Source organism: Oncorhynchus masou, chromosome 26, assembly GCF_036934945.1.
Source record: "Oncorhynchus masou masou isolate Uvic2021 chromosome 26, UVic_Omas_1.1, whole genome shotgun sequence".
Taxonomy (NCBI): Eukaryota; Metazoa; Chordata; class Actinopteri; order Salmoniformes; family Salmonidae; genus Oncorhynchus; species Oncorhynchus masou.
In genome coordinates this window covers 610,179-628,763 of record NC_088237.1, presented here as the reverse complement: position 1 = coordinate 628,763, position 18,585 = coordinate 610,179, and the positions used below count along the sequence as shown (strand labels likewise).

The following is an 18,585-nucleotide window of genomic DNA, read 5'->3' as shown; positions in this document are numbered from 1 at the left end:
CTTGCATACTTTTGCTTGTACAGATGAACATGGTACTGTCAGGCATTTGGAAATTGCTCCCAAGGATGAACCAGACTTATGGAGGTCTACAATTTTTTTCTGAGGTTTTGGCTGATTTCTTTTGATTTTCCCATGATGTCAAGCAAAGAGGCACTGAGTTTGAATGTAGGCCTTGAAATACATCCACAGGTACACCTCCAATTGACTCAATTGATGTCAATTAGCCTATCAGAAGCTTCTAAAGTCATGACATCAATTTCTGGAATTTTCCAAGCTGTTTAAAGGCACAGTCAACTTAGTGTTTGTAAACTTCTGACCCACTGCAATTGTGATACAATAAATGATTAGTGAAATAATCTGTCTTTAAACAATTGTTGGAAAAATTACAAAGCAGATGTCCTAACCGACTTGCCAAAACTATAATTTGTTAACAAGAAATGTGTGGAGTGGTTGAAAAATGAGTTTTGATGTCTCCAACCTAAGTGTATGTAAACTTCCAACTTCAACTGTAGGTAGGAGCTACCCAAATGTCATTGTGCAAATAAACAACATTTTGACGCGTGCTTGTTAAGGATAAACAGTACTGTCTCTGGAGCATGCTGTGTCTATGTAGAGTCTGGGTTTCCGAGAGCAACTGGCTGCCTGCTCTGCTCAGAGAAGATGGGGGAGGAGCAGGCCGAGAACTGAGAAGAGGAAAAACTCAAGGAAATCAAAAGATAGCAGCTGTACAGGTAACTCATCCAAAAGGGCTTTGACTTCTCAAACACACAATATGAGGCCCTGTCACCTTATCAATTCAGCCACTTGGTAACTAGCAAGTTAAACTTAGGGATCACGTTAATGCAGAATTCTTTGCTTTTCACACAGATAAAAGATATAAAACACATAAGAAATAACTTGCTGTGTTTTATAAACGCACAACTAAATGCTTCTTATGGTGATTTCTGCTTGGCATTAGATTCATTTTGGGCTTCAGCTGCACTTCTTCACTCATGTGAATTTACAAACGGACCATTTATGAGCAGACATCGCTCTGACTGATGTGTAGCTACTTTTCCCTGATACTTTTCTTGGTGTAGCCAGCCTACTTTGTCCAGTAAAATGCAATATTAACTTTATGCAAAACATTAGGAAATGTAGCTGACCACATTATTTCTATGATAAATAGAAACATGATGGCCATTCATCATTTTTGCAAAAAATATCTTGCTTTTTCTTTGTAAGCTCATTTACTTGTGTGGCTGCCAGCCAAATAGCGTTGCACTTGCAACTCAATATTAGGAAGGTGTTCTTAATGTTTTGTCTGCTTAGTGTACGCTCCCATAATTAAAAAAGAAAACTGGTACCGGGCTACCTTCAGATGAGATTCTCATCTTTCCATTGAGTGGTCATATTAGACTGTTGGTCAAACCGTTCAGAAGCTACATAGGTTTTGATGAGAAGACCGGGGTATCCCATGTTCTGACAAACACCACTCTAGATCTGTCACCTTTCATCACAGATGTGGAAGTCCACCATTGGCGGATGAGGTAAATTGAGATGCAGCATGAATAGTTCTGAATGAATCGTGAGTAATGATGAGTGAGAACGTTACAGATGCACAAACTTCACTCAAATGCTTAGACCTGACAGGTAGGCCTTGTCCTCCCCAGGACAGGCATTGCACAACACAATATACACCATTTCCAACACTGACATGCCAATGTACGCACAACATTTCAGTTATGAACAACATGCGATAGTCCATCAGCAACACAACTATTTGCTGCTCTTGCCATGGCAAAACGAGCACTAACTAGAGGTGAGGGGAGGTGGAGTCCTGCAGCATATCCAAGTGCCCTGATTGGTTGAAGGAACAGGGGTGTTAAGGGTGATTGACAGGGCTGCCTATCAGGTTGAAAGGGCCTGCCTTTTCTACAGAGAGAGTAGGCGGTCCTAGCGAACCCCCACATGTGATACATCTCAATCATGTTATCAGAGAACCGGGGTTATGCAAGTAACCATACGTTTTCAGAAAGGTGTGTGCCGTGACGTGTAGGATTTTAGGTGTGTGTGTGTACCTGTTGCCTGTCTCCCTCTGTGTAGGGCAGCTTGGTAGAGATATGGAACATGATCTCCTGTTCTCTGTAGTCTGTGTAGACCGACTGTGAGCCTGTCTGACCATGACACACATCCAGACCACCACGGAACCTACAGGGACAGGGAGAGAACGAACAGGGGGTTAGGATTAGAGCCTGTGTTATTCTCAACTTCTCATTTCTTTACCTCTCACTGTCAACTCCCATTCTCTCTCTCTTTCTTTCTCTTTCTTCCTCCCTCTACCACTTATTCTCCCTCACTCCCTCTTCCTATTATCTCTCTCTCTGTCTTTACCCCCCTGTCTCTCTCTGTGTCTCTCTCTCTTTCTCTCACTCTCTGTGTCTCTCTTCACCCCCCCCTCTCAATTCAATTTCAATTCTAGGGCTTTATTGGAATGGGAAACATATGTTAGCAATACCAAAGCAAGTGAAGTAGATAATAAACAAAAGTGAAATAAACAATAAAAATGAACCGTAAACATTACACTCAGAGAAGTTCCAAAAGAATAAAGACATTAAAAATGTCATATTATGTCTATATACAGTGTTGTACTTAAAAATTGCACTGTTGTTTAGGGCCTGTAAGTAAGCATTTCACTCTAAGGTGAAATATCTTTGTATTCGGCGCACGTGACAAATACACTTTGATTTGATTTGTAATGCTGTGTAAATAATTAAAGTACAAAAGGGAAAATAAATAAACATAAATATGGGTTGTATTTACAATGGTGTTTGTTCTTCACTGGTTGCGTTTTTCTTGTGGCAACAGGTCACAAATCTGGCTGCTGTGATGGAACACTGTGGTATTTCACCTAGTAGATATGGGAGTTTATCAAAATTGGGTTTGTTTTTGAATTCTTTGTGGATCTGTGTAATCTGAGGGAAATATATGTCTCTAATATTGTTATACATTTTGGAGGAGGTTAGGAAGTGCAGCTCAGTTTACACCTCATTTTGTGGGCAGTGTGCACATAGCCTGTCTTCTCTTGAGAGCCAGGTCTGCCTACGATGACATTTCCTTAACTTTGGGTCAGTCACAGTGGTCAGGTATTATGCTGTTTAGGGCCAAATAGCATTCTAGGTTGCGTTGTTTTTTTTGTTAATTCTTTCCAATGTGTCAAGTAATTATCTTTTTGTTTTCTCATGATTTGGGTGGGTCTAATTGTGTTGCTGTCCTGGGTCTCTGTGGGGTCTGTTTGTGTTTGTGTACAGAGCCCCAGGACCAGCTTGCTTAGGGGACTCTTCTTCGGGTTCATCTCTCTATAGGCGATGGCTACTCCCCCCCCCCTCTCTCTTTACCCCGCCCACTCCCTCTGTCTCTCTGTCTGTCTCTATCTCTCTTTACCCCCCTTACCCTTTAAAGTCCTGTAGGTCTACAGTCTCTCCCAGTAAACTGAGGAACTCAGTGAAGGCTGGTGTCTCCTCACTGTTTCTAAACAACTCTTCCTCCGAAACCTGACAGACAGATATTGCGAAAGAGAGAATAGTGTTAGATTTATTTTTTGGTTTGTTATTAAAACCTAAACAGGATAGCTAAACTCCAGCACACACACAGAGCAAAACTCACCTGTCCAAACCTCTGGTAGATGACCCCAAACTTGAAGGTGGTGTTCACCTCATGTTCATCATAGCTCACTATAAGTTGGGAGGCCTGGTAAATATGCAGAGTAATCACTTATAGAGCAGTGTTGTTGGTCATGGTGTGATATACTGCATGTATTTCTGTGAGCTCACCTTGGGATACAGAACTGGAGTGAATCTGAGACCAATAGCATCCTCACACAGCAGCTGAACACACAACAAGTTATGAACACACCGAAACACACAACATTTAGTTAGGAAGATATGTACGTACACTGTACATAGCTAGATCTTATCTCAATGAACCAAGATAATTCAACAACATTCATAGTTTGCCAAATCCTCCAGAAATATGGTGGTTTCTGTAGTAACTATGTAGTGGTTTGGTTACCTTGGCTAGTTGAGGGACACTAGGCAGCTCAGGAAGTTCTGCTAGAGAGATCCTATCATACATTGTTTTCATCCTCGACCTGAGAGAGAGAGAGAGAGAGAGAGAGAGAGAGAGAGAGAGAGAGAGAGAGAGAGAGAGAGAGAGAGAGAGAGAGAGAGAGAGAGATCCTATCATACATTGTTTTCATCCTCGACCTGAGAGAGAGACAGAGAGAGAGAGAGAGAGAGAGAGATGCATTGTATGGCAACTGCTCGGCCTCCGTCCGCAAGGCGCTACAGAGGGTAGTGCGTACGGCCCAGTACATCACTGGGGCAGAGCTCCCTGCCATCCAGGACCTCTATACCAGGCAGTGTCAGAGGGTAGTGCGTACGGCCCAGTACATCACTGGGGCAGAGCTCCCTGCCATCCAGGACCTCTATACCAGGCAGTGTCAGAGGGTAGTGCGTACGGCCCAGTACATCACTGGGGCAGAGCTCCCTGCCATCCAGGACCTCTATACCAGGCAGTGTCAGAGGGTAGTGCGTACGGCACAGTACATCACTGGGGCCAAGCTCACTGCCATCCAGGACCTCTATACCGACGGTGTCAGAGGAAGGCCCTAAAAATTGCCGAAGACTCCAGCCACCTTAGTAATAGACTGTTCTCTCTGCTACCGCACGGCAAGTGGTACTGGAGACAAAAGGCTTAACAGCTTCTAGCCCAAGCCATAAGACTGCTGAACAGCTAATACAATGCTCACCCAGACTTGTTTTAACGCTGCTGCTACTCGTTGTTTATTATCTATGTGTAGTCACTTTACCCCTGCCTACATGTACATATTACCTCAATTGCCTCGACTAACCTGTACATTGACTCGGTACCGGTACCCCCTGTACATAACATTTTAAACATTAGTTTATTTAGTAAACATTTTTCTTAACTCTTATTTTTCTTAAAACTGCATTGTTGGTTAGGGCTTGTAAGTAAGCATTTCACTGCAAGGTCTACTACACCTGTTGTATTCGGTGCATGTGACAAATACAATTTGATTTGAAACTGGGTATCTTTTTCTTACTCATGTTAAGTGTGAGCTGTCACAAACGGAGTGTAATGATCCGTTGTGTGAAGGTGTGTTCAGGTGTGTTAAGTTGTGGCGTTTTACTTACCTGAGGATGACATGTAGATACTCCTGACTCTTCACTTCCTCATGTTTCACAGACAGAATGAGGTTGCCATGACAACTGGCCGTGCAGTAGAAATTCAAGTGGTCCTATCCCATAGAGAGGGAATAGGACAAGAATTTATAGGAGACAGACAGACAAGCACAAACAAATATAGGACACCGTGAACAGTACGTAACACTGAAAGAATAGGACAGTGTAAGTGTTTATACTCTACAGAGTCAGAGAGAACGGTCAGAATGTGATGCATTAACAGAAACTATAAGACCCATAGGGCTCTGGTCAAAAGTAGTGCACTACAGTCCCTTCAGAGACTATTCACACCCCTAGACTTTTTAAAATGGATTAAATTGACATTTTTTATAACACCGATGTGGAATTATGTTTTTCATAATAGTCTTGAGTCAATAAGTATTCAACGTCTTTTGTTATGGCAAGCCTACATAAATTCAGGAGTACAAATGTGCTTAACAAGTCACATAATTAGTTGCATGGACTCACTCCGTGTGCCATAATAGTGTTTAATAACATGATTTTAAATGACTTTCTCAGAGTTACAGATGGAATAAACAAACATACAGTCAATAATACAGTAGAAAAATAGGTATATATACGATGTGAGCAAATGAGGTGAGATAAGGGAGGTAAAGGTAAAAAAAGGCCATGTTGGCGAAGTAAATACAATATAGCAAGTAAAACACTGGAATAGTAGAAAGGCAGTGGAAGAATGTGCAAAGAGATAGAAATAATGGGGTGCAAAGGAGCAAAATATATAAATAGGGAAGAGGTAGTTGTTTGGGATAAATTATACATGGGCTATGGTGCAGTAATCTGTGAGCTGCTCTGACAGCTGGTGCTTAAAGCTAGTGAGGGAGATAAGGTGTTTCCAGTTTCAGAGATTTTTTGTAGTTCGTTCCAGTCATTGTCAGCAGAGAACTGGAAGGAGAGGGGGCCAAAGGAAGAATTGGTTTTGAGGATGACCAGAGAGATATACCTGGATCGGTAGGATTGTCAGTTTTACGAGGGTATTGTTTGGCAGCACGAGTGAAGGATGCTTTGTTTGCGAAATAGGAAGCCAATTCTAGATTTAACTTTGGATTGGAGGTGTTTGATGTGAGTCTGGAAGGAGAGTTTACAGTCTAACCAGACACCTAGGTATTTGTAGTTGTCCACATATTCTAAGTCAGAACTATCCAGAGTAGTGATGCTGGACAGGCGGGCAGGTGCAGGCAGCGTTCGGTTGAAGAGCATGCATTTAGTTTTACTTGTATTTAAGAGCAGTTGGAGGCCACGGAAGGAGAGTTGTATGGCATTGAAGCTCGTCTGGAGGGTTGCTAACACAGTGTCCAAAGAAGGGCCAGAAGAATACAGAATGGTGTCGTCTGCATTGAGGTGGATCAGAGACTCACCAGCAGCAAGAGCAACATCATTGAATTATACAGAGAAGAGAGTCGGCCCGAGAATTGAACATTGTGGCATTCCCATAGAGACTGCCAGAGGCCCGGACAACAGGCCCTCCGATTTGACACACTGAACTCTATCAGAGAAGTAGTTGGTGAACCAGGCGAGGCAATCATTTGAGAAACCAAGGCTATCGAGTCTGCCGATGAGGATGTGGTGATTGACAAAGTCGAAAGCCTTGGCCAGGTCAATGAATACGGCTGCACAGTATTGTTTCTTATCGATGGCGGTTATGATATCGTTTAGGACCTTGAGCGTGGCTGAGGTGCACCGATGACCAGCTCTGAAACCAGATTGCATAGCGGAGAAGGTGCGGTGGGATTTGAAATGGTCGGTAATCTGTTTGTTGACTTGGCTTTCGAAGACCTTAGAAAAGCAGGGTAGGATAGAAATAGGTCTGCAGCAGTTTGGGTCAAGAGTGTCCCCCCCCTTTGAAGAGAGGGATGACCGCAGCTGCTTTCCAATCTTTGGGAATCGCAGACGACACGAAAAAGAGGTTGAACAGGCTAGTAATAGGGGTTGCAACAATTTCGGCAGATCATTTTAGAAAGAAAGAGTCCAGATTGTCTAGCCCGGCTGATTTGCAGGGGTCCAAGGTCTTTCAGTCAAGCAGTGAATATCAAACACAGCTTCAACCACAAAGACCAGCGAGGTTTTCCAATGCCTCACAAAAAAGGGCACCTACTGGTAGATGGATAAAAATAAGAAAATGCAGACGTTGAATATCCCTTTAAGCATTTTATAGTTATTAATTACACTTTGGATGGTGTATCAGTACATCTAGTCACTCCAAAGATACAGGCATCCTTCCTAACTCAGTTGTCAGAAAGGAAGGAAACTGCTCAGGGATTTCACCATGAGGCCAATGGGGACTTCAAAACAGTTACAGAGTTTAATGGATGTGATAGAAGAAAACTGAGGTTGGATCAACACCATTGTAGTTACTCCACAATGATAACCTAATTGACAGAGTGAAAAGAAGGAAGACTGTACAAAATTAATAAAAACATGCATCCTGTTTGCAACAAGGCACTAAAGTAATACTTCCAAAAAATGTGGCAAAGCAATGCACTTTTTGTCCTGAATACAAAGTGCTGTGCTTGGGGCAAATCTAGGCCAACACATTACTGAGTACCACTCTCCATGCTTTCAGCTTAGTGGTGGCTGCATGATGTTATGGGTATGCTTGTAATCGTTAAGGACCGTTGGAGTTTTTCTGGATAAAAAAAAACGGAATTGAGCTAAGCACAGTCAAAACCCTAGAGGAAAACCTGGTTCAGTTTGCTTTCCATCAGACTCTGTGAGATGATTTTACCTTTCAGGAGGACAGTAACCTAAAACACAAGGGAAAATCTACACTGGATTTGCTTATCAAGAAGAGAGTGAGTGGCGGAGTTAGAGCTTTGACTTAAATCTGCTTGAAAATCTATGGCAAAGGTAATTCTATTGACTCAGGGGGTTGAATAAATATCTAATCAAAATACATCTACATATATATATATATTTGAGTTGGGTTACTGGCCCAACGCTCTAACCACTAGGTTACCTGCCGCCAACATTACAGAGTAAGTTGTGTAGATCGTTGACAAAAAATTACAATTAAATACATTTTAATCCCACTTTGTAACACATCAAAATATTGAAAAAGTCGCATGGTGTGAATACACTCTGAATTAATATTGGGAATATGGTTCATTTTGGGAGGCACATTAGGCAGCACAGTATTTCAATGATTGACATGTTATATGTCAGAGAAAAAAGTGATGTGTTCCCATGGCACTGACCTTGCCCAGGAAGTGCTTCCTGTAGGCGCGTGCTGCTTCATTACTCTCCAGCCGGTACCCATAACCCACTAGGGCAGCGTCCTCCTCTTCCCCTTCTCCTCCCCCTCCATCGTCCCCTCTGCCACACAGGCTGGGGTACCGAGAAGGGGGTGTGGGGACGAGGGCGTCAGGGTCCTCAATCCAGTATCCCCCAAACTCTGGCAGGATCACCTGGGGGTACGGCCCACCCCTCTCCAGCACCTGGGCAGAGACAAATAACAGAGTAAGAACCATCATTTGTGTGTGTGTGTGTGTATGTGTGTGTGTGTGTGTGTGTGTGTGCATGTTATCAGTTTGCTGACGCACCTCCTCTATCCTGGGGTATGGGATGTAGTCATCCTGTAAGAGAGAGTGGAATCAGGTTCGGCTGTACATACAACACACACACACAGTAGTCTGTACAAAGATCTGAAAAGCAGCTAACACAAAGGACAAGATGAGCTCGACATAAAATAAATATGAGATGTTTGAGATGACCATGAGATGTTTTTTGTCTTTCTCTTGTAACAATGTAGTATGAATAAATTAGTGCTGTATGTTTTTATACCACAAAGACAAGCAAACTCACATGCATTACTGTCTGAACTAAAAGCTCCAATAAACTTTTCAAATCATTGGTGAATGGGATAAGGACCCAAATGAATGAATGACAACAGAGAATATGAGTTTGTAAATAAAGAGGTATGAAAGTCATTCATAGTCAATTTCCACTATATACAGTATATTCAGTGAAAGGATGGATATGAGGACAGACAGACAGACAAACAGACAGACAGACAGGTAGGTAGGCTGTCCACACCTTCAGTCTCTGAGGACCAGCCACTGTTTTTTCTGCTAACTCTGGTACCTGCTTAGGGGAGTTAGGGGTTATACGTGCAATGTATGGGGTCGATGTTAGAGGTCAGGGGCAGAGGGTTGGGGGGTTGGGCAGGTCGGTATGGTGTGATTTGGAAGCAAGGGGTTAGGATGTAAGGGATAGAGGTTTAGGGAAGGGATGTTGGATATTTATGAGGGTGAGATGTTTGGAGTTGTGATTTATGAGAATAAGGGTTGTCGGCGTTAGAAAGCACAAATAACAGAATATTAAAAGCATAGTAGTAAGAGTGTAGAGTGAGTGGTTCTGAAACCTTGTTGCTATATATAATGACTGACAATGCATTATGGGAAGTGTCAAAGGTCGTGAACCCCCTGATGACCTCATGGTAACATTTGACCTATGACATTATTATCAGTTCTGTTGTCACCTGGAGGATTCTGGGTTATTAATCAGACAGACACAGACGGCAGGAGTTCCATGCTTACCTCCATCTTCTCCATCATGTCGAAGAAATGGGCAGACTAGAGAGAGAGAGAGAGAGAGAGAGAGAGAGAGAGAGAGAGAGAGAGAGAGAGAGAGAGAGAGAGAGAGAGAGAGAGAGAGAGAGAGAGAGAGAGAGAGAGAGAGAGAGAGAGAGAGAGAGAGAGAGAGAGAGAGAGAGAGAGAGAGAGAGAGAGAGAGAGATGAGATTCTTTCTCACTCTCTTAAAAGTCATTTTTTGGGCCATTTCTCTGACATCGCTTCTTCTCACATCACTTCCTGGTCCTGACTGAACTGCAGCGGAGAGGAAGAGGCAGAGCAAGAAGTCCAAAATCTGTCCAAGTGAAAATTTCTTGGCATACTGCCAAGTGAGGAGTTTTTGTATGAGGATCAATGAGAGAGTGTTGAATTTAGTCAAGATAAAAATGTATTGTTATTTTGATACATGAGGCTTATTTGATCGATTAGAAGTTTGGTAATGCTTAGGTTGTTACGAGTGTACTGATATAAATGTGATGCAAGTGACATCCCGGCAACTTTGAGAAAAAACACTTTGTATCGGAATTGTCCCTGTTGAAATTCGAGATGATCTATGCATATTCATGAGGCTAGCATAGCATCTCATTCTCCATTTAATATGTCAATACCCCTCATAGAATATTCTAAAATGTATTAAAATAACGAGATGTATCCACCAATCCAAAGAGAGGAATAGGCAGGAGCTTGACAGCCCGCCATTCCATTCTGTGGTCAACGAATCCAATTGTTAGGGTGGAGACACAAGCATCTCGTCATTATATCCAGTATCTCTGGCTGCAGAAGCAGCAGAGACACATCACTCCCTCCCAGGCCGGACTCAGATGACCCAGCATTTCACTGAAATAGACCCTGACTGTAGACTGTACTCGAACAGCTACTATAAACTGTGTGGTTTGAGCCCTGAAAGCTGATTGGCTGAAAGCCGTGATCTATTTAAGCAATAAGGCATGAGGAGCTGTGGTTATACCACGGCTCAGGGCTGTTCTTACGCACGACGCAGCGCGGAGTGCCTGGACACAGCCCGTGGTGTATTGGCCATATACCACAAACTCTCGAGGTGCCTTATTGCTGTTATAAACTGGTTACCAAACACAAATGACGTTGGTAACCAGTTTATAACAGCAATAAGGCACCTCGAGCGTTTGTGGTATATGGCCAATGTACCACAGTTAATGGCTGTATCCACGCACTCCGCCTGCGTTGTGCTTAAGAACAGCATTCATATCCCTACACAGCTGCATGCAATCTGTATATTGTTGAAATGTTCAGCTGAACAACAGTAAGATTTGTACTGCAGTAACGTTTGTTTCTATGAACGCTTTTACCTAAGAGTGTAGAACCCAACACACATTTACAAGCACTCTCTCACAAACAATCATCACATACAGCATACTGTGGCACAAGAAATCAATGGTTGAGAACGCAATGCCGATAACGGATATACATTTACAGAAGTGTACACATTCGAAACGTCATACTACCTGCTGGGGATGGTCAGTCACAGTCCATTGGAAACTGGTTCTCTCTCCTTCTCCATTCTCTATGCCTGTGTGGGTGTGTGTATGTGTGTGTGTGTGTTTCTATGTGCGTGTGTGCGTGCTTCTATGTGTGTGTGTGTGTGTATGTGTGCGTGTGTGCATGTTTTTATGTGTGTGTGCGTGTGTGTGTGCATGAGTGTGTGTTACCTTCATGGTGGGGGGTGCAGTGCGCGGAGGAGAGGGGGGGCAGTCTGCCAGGGGAACATTAGAGATGGTCAGCAGCTCTCTCTCCTGCTTCCTAAAACAATCAACAGCAACAATAAAACGGTTATCACTCGTACAATACACCTTAAAAAGGTCCTCTCTCTGTCTACCTTGTTCTATCACAAAGGCCAATCCACAGAGGCCAATACCGGGCCAATCCCTCATAAGCTCTTTCTCTGTAAATAGACTGCATAGATTCTTCACTGAACTCACTATTACTAAAGAGACAGGAACACTTAATCTATTATAGGGGACTAACACACACACACACACACACACACACACACACACACACACACACACACACACACACACACACACACACACACACACACACACACACACACACACACACACACACACACACACACACACACACACACACACACACACACACACACACACACACACACACACACACACACACAGTGGTGGAACAAGTGCTAAATTGTCGTACTTGAATAAAAGTACAAAGATAAAGTAAATGCTATGCATACATTCCATTCTAGTTTGATTCATTTACGGACAGACAGGGGCACACAGACACTCAGACATCATTTACAAACACAGTTTGTGTGTTTAGTGAGTCAGCCAGATCAGAGGCAGGAGAGATGAGAATGTGTTAATGTTGATAGGTTGAACTGGACCATATTCCTGCCTGAGCATTGGAAATGTAACGATTACTTGTGTTATGGAAAACATTTTCTTTATGTGAAGTAAAAGTAAAGTAAAGTACAGATACCCACAAAAGCAACTTAAGTTGGACTTTACAGTATTTTATACCACTACACACATTCACACACACTTGCATCGCACACACAAACCCAAGTGCACTCTGCCACATACATACAGACATGCACAAGTGTAAGACATGTGCAAGAGATACTGGCATGCATACACACACACTTCTGTCTTACTGCTATAACATACTCTTTCATTCCGCACTCAATCTATGCACCCGCTCTCCATTCACACCAAAGACACTAAACACTCTCTTACTAATAAAATCATTGTCAAACACAAAACACACACATGCTTCCACAGATCCCAACTCATCACAAGCACACACACATGCCCATCCTCAAACACCACCTTCATGAAAAGAGGAGTTGAGTTTACCCACCACTCGTCCTCTCTCTCCCGCTCTCTCTCCCTCTCTCTGTGTTGTCTGGAGCGGTAGAGCAGTCCAATCATCGCCACCACAGCCCGCACCCCTGCTCTCTTTGACCCCACTCTGGAGGCGCCGGTGCCCCCCTCCCACATTACCCCTGTTAATGCGGTTACAATCAGTGCCAAGCTGGGGGTCCAGTATTACTATGGTAACAGCAGACTGAACGGTTACCGTGCCAGCGGTCAAGTCATCACTACAATCTGTTATGAGATGGTCCCGCTAACCCAGTTACTATGGGAACGCTACCGAAACAGGTGGTCCAGTTACTCTGGTTAGTAGCATAACTAACGACACAGGGTCTTCTGCTGTTCTAGACTACAACCTCCTGAGACTAACACGGCAGATAGCACTGTAGACTGACACAGACAACCTTTCTCTACCTCTTGCTGTTGCTCCCTCCTCCTGCCTCTCTCTTATTCCCTCTCTATCTCAGTCACCCTCTCACTAGTTGTCTAACAGACACACATGGTCTCTTTAAACCTCACTGTCACTGTCTCTCTCTCTGTCTCCAACAGCAGATACACACAGTCTCTCTAAACCTCACTGTCACTGTCTCTCTCTCTGTCTACAACAGCAGATACACACAGTCTCTCTAAACCTCACTGTTGCTGTCTCTCCCTCTGTCGCCAACAGCAGATACACACAGTCTCTCTAAACTTCACTGTCACTGTCTATCCTTCTGTCTACAACAGCAGATACACAGTCTCTCTGAACTTCACTGTCCCTGTCTCTCTCTCTGTCTACAACAGCAGATACACAGTCTCTCTAAAATTCACTGTCCCTGTCTCTCTCTCTGTCTACAACAGCAGATACACAGTCTCTCTAAACTTCACTGTCAACTTACCTGCCCTTCTCGTCTCTCTATCTCACTCTTTCTCTAGACAATTTCTCTTTCTCTAGACAATTTATGTGGTTGTTAGATACTACCTGCTTTTCTCCTCTCTATCACTCTTTCTCTCTCTTTCTCTAGACAATTTGTTGTGGTTGTTAGCTACTACCTGCTTTTCTCCTCTCTCTCTCTCTGTGATTTTTTTGTGGTTGTTGTTCCTCTCTCATTACCCACTCTCTCTCACTCTCCATCCCTCATTTTCTCTCTCATTTTCCCTCCATCATTTCTCTGTTGTTGTTTTTTTTGTTCCAGACACAGTAGAGGTGTTAACCTGGAATGTCTATCACATTCATGACTCATTTATAATCCTGTGGTTTAATTGAGTTGATTGGTGCAACAAGCAAGAAGAACATTGTGTTTTGACACAGATAATAGCTAACTGTATTTTTGATAAGTGGAAATGTAATTGTTCTATGTTCTTTTCTCACAGCTGCATGCAATGATATCAATGTGAAGGTATGTATTGTCTTTTTTGGCATCTACGTTGACGCATGTAGCAGGTATGCAGTATCCAAAAAGAGCCTTCAGTTCAGTCTCATATAGATGCACATACATAGGTATGCACACACAGTGGTGAGAATCTGGCTTTAATTTGAGAGTGAATTGGTTTGGGGATTCTGAGGTGTGTGTGTGTGTGTGTGTGTGTGTGTGTGTGTGTGTGTGTGTGTGTGTGTGTGTGTGTGTGTGTGTGTGTGTGTGTGTGTGTGTGTGTGTGTGTGTGTGTGTGTGTGTATATGGATGTGTGTGTGTGTGTATACGGGCTTCTGTGCGTGAATATGGGCGTGTATGTGTGTGTATGTAAGAGCTGAGCAATTAGTGCATTTTGAGGTCAGTTTGGTTTTGGTTCGATTATCAAAATATAATATCTTTTACATGATTAAATGCACTGTGTATTATTTGGGTTGAATGCTGTAATAACACCGGACAAAACAAATAACAAAAGTCCCATGGTGGTAGTGACTGCCCATTACTGTGCATCACTTGTTAACCATCATTTATTCACATCACTTTACTTTAATCAAATATTTCAGCTGTTGTGTATATTACATTTGTTTTATTTGATGACTTTACAGCCTGAACTGTTTGATGTAGGAGGGAGTTGTAGTTTTGTATTTGTATTTCATTCCAACTCATCTCTATAGAGCTGCTGCCTATGCTGTCTGACAAAATCACTATTATAGTAGTGCTTCAAAGTAAATGATGCATATTTTATGACTGCTGAATACCAACTATTAATCGCTTAGATCATGTATTTTCAGGTAGAGATACTTCTCGAAGCAATTGCTCTCTATCCCTCTCCATCGTGCATTCTTCGGTCACTTCTCTCCCTCTCTGCCCCACACTAACCTAAAGTAGCAGGCGCAAGAGAAACACACAGATCGGACAAGTAGGCGAGCAATGGATTATGGTCATTGTAGATAATTACAACATTTTCTGCGCTAAACTATGTTGAATATTGTCCTGTTGGAAACTACAACTCCCTATTACATCGCACAGTTCGGGCTTGATCTGATTGATCTCTAGAGAAACTGCGCAATGTGTGTATTGAGCTCACAAACATTTTTAACAACAGTTGTTATTTTAAACAATTCGTTGTTTACAAACGTGTATGTGTGTGTCTTTCTGTATGTCTGTAGGAGTAAACATTATTGCATAAGATGAAGAGATGAGTATATAAGACTGATGTAAACTCTATAAGATCTGGTCGAGTAGTGAAACAGTGTGTGAGTGACAACATGTACCCTGTGAGAACCCGCTCCACACAACCATACACACAAACACACACGGTTTCACTAGGGTTTCTCTTTCCCACTAATTTCTTGATTCCTCCCCTCTCTCTGTCTCTCTCCCTCTTGCGCTCTCTCTCTTCTCTCTGTCTTTATGACTGTATGAGGTGAGGCTGGTCGGTGAGGTGGGCTCAGGCTGTGTGTTATTTCATCAAGCTGGGAGCAGAAGGAGCCGTAATGGATCTGAGGAGGTCATTTTGAAGATAACATTTCCACTGGATTGTCTGTCAGCCAGCCCACAGGCCATGCATTTCAAGAAGGTTTATGACATTGTGTTAAGGTGAGTGTGTTCAGGCAGACCTAGAGCCCTATAATACTTTTTTGCCTGATACCATTTTCCTTGTTTTTTAAAAAACATTTAAAACAAATGTTTATAAACCACATCAGGAGACCATTTTATTTTAGGTCTGGGATGATTCTTTTTTATTTTGAGTTTTGGGTGTAGTCATCCTTTAATGCCAGTGCACACCAGGAAGAGACCGTTGTTTGGTTAGCTGTGATGCTGCAGTGCTCATGTGATTGCAGAGTTTGAAAAACAAATGGCCACTGGATTGATGCAAATAATCCTTATAACCTTCTGCCAGAAAGGCATAGGATACTTTGTAGTTAACATTTCACTGAGAAAGTTTTTGGGGAAAGCCTTTCCATCTCTACCAGAAGAATATTATCAATAGCATCATCGCTAATGGCTACACAAAGTGTAGACATAGGCGCGCACAGCACACATACAGTGCCTTGCGAAAGTATTCGGCCCCCTTGAACTTTGCGACCTTTTGCCACATTTCAGGCTTCAAACATAAAGATATAAAACTGTATTTTTTTAGTGAAGAATCAACAACAGGTGGGACACAATCATGAAGTGGAACTGTCAGGACCCGGTTACGAACCTGGGTCTCCGGAGTGAGAAACAGTCACTTAACCAACTGAGCCACGAATAGTCAGCAGAACCCAGAAGATGAGGCAGACACAGCAGTACTTAAGACGGTGTATTTAATAAAGTAAAAAGGAGAAGTCCTTCAATACAAAAATGGCAAATCCAAAAGGTGGTAGGAATAGCACAAAAAAGCCTCAAGAGACACTCAAAAACAAAAACAGAATTCCACAAGAGCATCCACCGGAATCGACAAGAAAACACAGAACACTAGGGCTGGGTGCTAACATACAAACACAGAGCACAGAACTGAGGGAAACTAAGGGTTTAAATACAATCAGGGAAAACGAGGTACAGGTGCAAATAATAATGGGGAACAAGGGAAAAAACATAAGGTCAAAAAGCACAATGGGGGCATCTAGTGACCAAAACCCGGAACAACCCTGGCCAAATCCTGACAGGAACGACATTTATTGGATATTTCAAACTTTTTTAACAAATCAAAAACTGAAAAATTGGGCGTGCAAAATTATTCAGCCCCCTTAAGTTAATACTTTGTAGCGCCACCTTTTGCTGCGATTACAGCTGTAAGTCGCTTGGGGTATGTCTCTATCAGTTTTGCACATCGAGAGACTGATATTTTTTCCCATTCCTCCTTGCAAAACAGCTCGAGCTCAGTGAGGTTGGATGGAGAGCATTTGTGAACAGCAGTTTTCAGTTCTTTCCACAGATTCTCGATTGGATTCAGGTCTGGACTTTGACTTGGCCATTCTAACACCTGGATATGTTTATTTTTGAACCATTCCATTGTAGATTTTGCTTTATGTTTTGGATCATTGTCTTGTTGGAAGACAAATCTCCATCTCAGTCTCAGGTCTTTTGCAGACTCCATCAGGTTTTCTTCCAGAATGGTCCTGTATTTGGCTCCATCCATCTTCCCATCAATTTTAACCATTTTCCCTGTCCCTGCTGAAGAAAAGCAGGCCCAAACCATGATGCTGCCACCACCATGTTTGACAGTGGGTATGGTGTGTTCAGGGTGATGGGCTGGGTTGCTTTTACGCTAAACATAACGTTTTTCATTGTTGCCAAAAAGTTCAATTTTGGTTTCATCTGACCAGAGCACCTTCTTCCACATGTTTGGTGTGTCTCCCAGGTGGCTTGTGGCAAACTTTAAACAACACTTTTTATGGATATCTTTAAGAAATGGCTTTCTTCTTGCCACTCTTCCATAAAGGCCAGATTTGTGCAATATACGACTGATTGTTGTCCTATGGACAGTCTCCCACCTCAGCTGTAGATCTCTGCAGTTCATCCAGAGTGATCATGGGCCTCTTGGCTGCATCTCTGATCAGTCTTCTCCTTGTATGAGCTGAAAGTTTAGAGGGACGGCCAGGTCTTGGTAGATTTGCAGTGGTCTGATACTCCTTCCATTTCAATATTATCGCTTGCACAGTGCTCCTTGGGATGTTTAAAGCTTGGGAAATCTTTCTGTATCCAAATCCGGCTTTAAACTTCTTCTCAACAGTATTTCGGACCTGCCTGGTGTGTTCCTTGTTCTTCATGATGCTCTCTGGGGATTTAACGGACCTCTGAGACTATCACAGTGCAGGTGCATTTATACGGAGACTTGATTACACACAGGTGGATTGTATTTATCATCATTAGTCATTTAGGTCAACATTGGATCATTCAGAGATCCTCACTGAACTTCTGGAGAGAGTTTGCTGCACTGAAAGTAAAGGGGCTGAACAATTTTGCACACCCAATTTTTCAGTTTTTGATTTGTTAAAATTGTTTGAAATATCCAATAAATGTCATTCCACTTCATGATTGTGTCCCACTTGTTGTTGATTCTTCACAACAAAATACAGTTTTATATCTTTATGTTTGAAGCCTGAAATGTGGCAAAAGGTCGCAAAGTTCAAGGGGGCCGAATACTTTCGCAAGGCACTGTACACACAGACGGGCATTCCTGTGCCGTTTCAGAAAGTTTCATGAAAATACAAATCACTGATCCATTTTGTTCATGTCTTATGATTTGTCAAATTAATGCATTTTCTTATAAGTTAAATAGATTTATTTGAATTACCACTGAGTTCAATAAATGTTTCAATATTGTTGAATTCCATTTTAATGTCAGGATTCCGTGATTCAGTCCATGTTCTCCGCAGCCTGGATTTTATAGGGCCCTACAGATCGAGAGTGACTTCGAAATTGGATGTCTATCCATGTCCCTGAGGACACATTGAAATGCAACAGTGAGCACTATTACCATCAAGTAGGCTTGGGTTT

General features: G+C 42.5%; 1 protein-coding gene across 2 annotated transcripts in view; it reads right to left on the bottom strand.

Annotated features, from left to right (window-relative positions):
* Positions 1-18,585, bottom strand: part of rap1gap2b (RAP1 GTPase activating protein 2b) — a 76,141-nt gene that overhangs the window by 19,145 nt on the left and 38,411 nt on the right. The window contains exons 3-13 of one of the 2 annotated variants that reach the window (XM_064938036.1): positions 11,516-11,606; positions 9,797-9,832; positions 9,294-9,344; positions 8,801-8,833; positions 8,456-8,695; positions 5,196-5,299; positions 4,051-4,129; positions 3,813-3,866; positions 3,646-3,729; positions 3,433-3,533; positions 2,061-2,190 (exon numbers count right to left, since the gene is read on the bottom strand). In XM_064938036.1, the coding sequence (XP_064794108.1) occupies positions 2,061-2,190; positions 3,433-3,533; positions 3,646-3,729; positions 3,813-3,866; positions 4,051-4,129; positions 5,196-5,299; positions 8,456-8,695; positions 8,801-8,833; positions 9,294-9,344; positions 9,797-9,832; positions 11,516-11,606 (1,003 nt within the window). The remainder of the gene's footprint in view (positions 1-2,060; positions 2,191-3,432; positions 3,534-3,645; positions 3,730-3,812; positions 3,867-4,050; positions 4,130-5,195; positions 5,300-8,455; positions 8,696-8,800; positions 8,834-9,293; positions 9,345-9,796; positions 9,833-11,515; positions 11,607-18,585) is intronic. The other variant, XM_064938037.1, reaches the window with a different exon arrangement.